The 2,171-nt window shown below is 54.2% G+C and overlaps 1 protein-coding gene across 1 annotated transcript in view; it reads right to left on the bottom strand.

The window, feature by feature from the left end:
* Positions 1-1,032: 1,032 nt before the first annotated feature.
* Positions 1,033-2,171, bottom strand: part of LOC104461889 (protein crumbs homolog 2-like) — a 32,517-nt gene continuing 31,378 nt past the window's right edge. The window contains exon 13 of the mRNA XM_010073630.1: positions 1,033-1,251. Coding sequence (XP_010071932.1) covers positions 1,033-1,251 — 219 coding nt within the window. The remainder of the gene's footprint in view (positions 1,252-2,171) is intronic.

The raw sequence follows: 2,171 nt of genomic DNA, 5'->3' as shown, positions 1-2,171 counted from the left end.
TGAGAGTTACAGATCTTGGAATCTCTCCTCCTCCCCTCCTTGCACAAGCAAGCATCACTTGATGTTCAAACATTAAATCTCTTACTGAGGTCCGTGGGGTGGTCACACAGCTTAGTGCCAGCTCCTGCCCTGGAGCCAGCCTGCTCTGTGGGGACAGGGACACCACGGCTCGGAACAGACGGGAAAAGCCTCCAGCCTGCCCCTGCCCACCTTGCTGCACAGGCTGAGCAACGAAAGGGATCATATAAACATCCTCCTTTCCAGAAAGTTAACACTGTAACTGGCAACTCCATCTCGGGAAGGCACTTAAAAATATCCCTGTGGTTTAATCTATGCTTAGGAAAAGATTTAGTGGCAGTGTCCAAGACCGCACAGGTACCTACTGTCTGGTGGGGTCATGCTAACTCCGGCCTCGTTCCTGAAGGACAGCAGCAGCTCCCATCAGTCACTTCTCTGTCTTAGCTTTACTGAGACAGCACAGGCACAGCGTTGTTTTTTTTTTGGTTTTTTTTTTTTTAAACAACCACATTATTCACATTATTTCTTAATATAGTGGCTTAATTCCCATTAAATAGACCTGCATGGTGCCAGTGACGTTGGCTGCATGGCCGTTACGAGCCCTTGCACGACTGCGGAGAGGCCGGGGTGGTAAGGCGGAGCAGTGCCCGATGGCCCCGCGGCTCCTGCTGGTGACACACAGGCTCTGTGCCTGCCCCTGCGGCCACAGCCACTGCTTCTGCTCCTCCACTGGCCCCTCCTTTTTTTTTTCCTTTTTCTCCCAGACATTACTGCTCTTGCTGGCAGACCACTTTTATACAAATCTTTTACGGGATGAGCTGCAATAACAAAACACGTTCCAAGCAGGGGGATCTTACTGCCCAGTAACAGCAGGCAGGTGCCTGTAGCCTATGAAGTAGCTTAAAGCAGAACAGACCTGTCCTACACAAACATCTCCAGTGCTAAGACAGCGATGCTGCAGCAGTTCCAGGATAGGTAAAGGATGACACAGCACCTGTTGTCTGACCCCGGTTCTTATATCAGCCGCTCGGTTGGTGGCATCTTGATTACATTCCACATTTCCACTCGAGCCCCATCCTTTTCTTGACGGCTTGGGCTGTACGTTCCCTGAGTTGCTCTCCTCCTCTTCATGACAATCGCCGTGGCTGCAACAAGTGCGAGGAGAAGGGCAGCGCCCGCAGCCCCGACTGCTCCCACCACGGAGGAGTTGCTAAGATGTGCCCACACCGGCTGCTGCGGTAGAACAGGGTGTTACACGGGGACACGCTGCATGTCACATCCCTCATCCCGTCCCCAGCACCTCTCCCTAAGCTGCACAGAAGCTCCCCCCGTTCATGGTTTAGGTACAACAGTCCCCAAATGTCACAGAGTCCCAGGAGGACAGGCACAGGCTGGTGATCACCTCCCCCCCTGCCATACCCACCCTAAGTTCAGTATTTGGCAACGGGTGCGAGGGCCAAGAGCTCCAGCACTGGCCCTGAACTCACACCGCTCTGCCTGCACCGTTCCTGTGTGGCACCACGGGAATGTCTAACAGAGATCACTTCATAAAACATGGGTTTGTCCCATGATCTCAGCAATTCCTGGCCATTCCCTGGGGCTGGCGCAGGGCAGGAGTTCACAGCTGCTGTTGCTGTTGAAGGCTGACGGCTTGTGCAAACCTCCTACACCTGAGCTGAAAAAGCTCTGGGTGTGATTCGGTTGTTGAACACCAGAACAGTATCTACACACCAGTCATACATACCCTCTACACAACACCCCCTAAAAGTACATATAGATCTTCATCCCTAAACCAGCGCCTAACTTCACCCTCCCCTGTACAGCAGGTGGAACGGTGCCACTGCTGCCTGCGGGGGGAGCGGAGCCAGAGCGACGCCAGAGCAGGGGCACCCCAACAGCTCCTGCTGCCGGCGGTACAGGGGCCCGGGGCAGGACCGGAGGGAGGGACGAGGCTCACTTTGAGCCAGGGTGTGCAATCGACTCAATTAACTGAAACCAGCTGGAACAGCTACTGCGTCTCCAGTCTGCCTGTACGGCTACGTCCACGTCTTCATTACCACGGCTTAAGGAAACTGCGACAGGGAGGATCTGCTGCTGCAAGTGCTGGAAACAGATCAAGGTCAAAGCAGACCTTGCAGGTGCGTCTCCTTGTC

The sequence above is a fragment of the Pterocles gutturalis genome, unplaced genomic scaffold (assembly GCF_000699245.1).
Source record: "Pterocles gutturalis isolate BGI_N339 unplaced genomic scaffold, ASM69924v1 scaffold26982, whole genome shotgun sequence".
Taxonomy (NCBI): domain Eukaryota; kingdom Metazoa; phylum Chordata; class Aves; order Pterocliformes; family Pteroclidae; genus Pterocles; species Pterocles gutturalis.
This window is presented reverse-complemented; position numbering and strand designations above follow the sequence as displayed.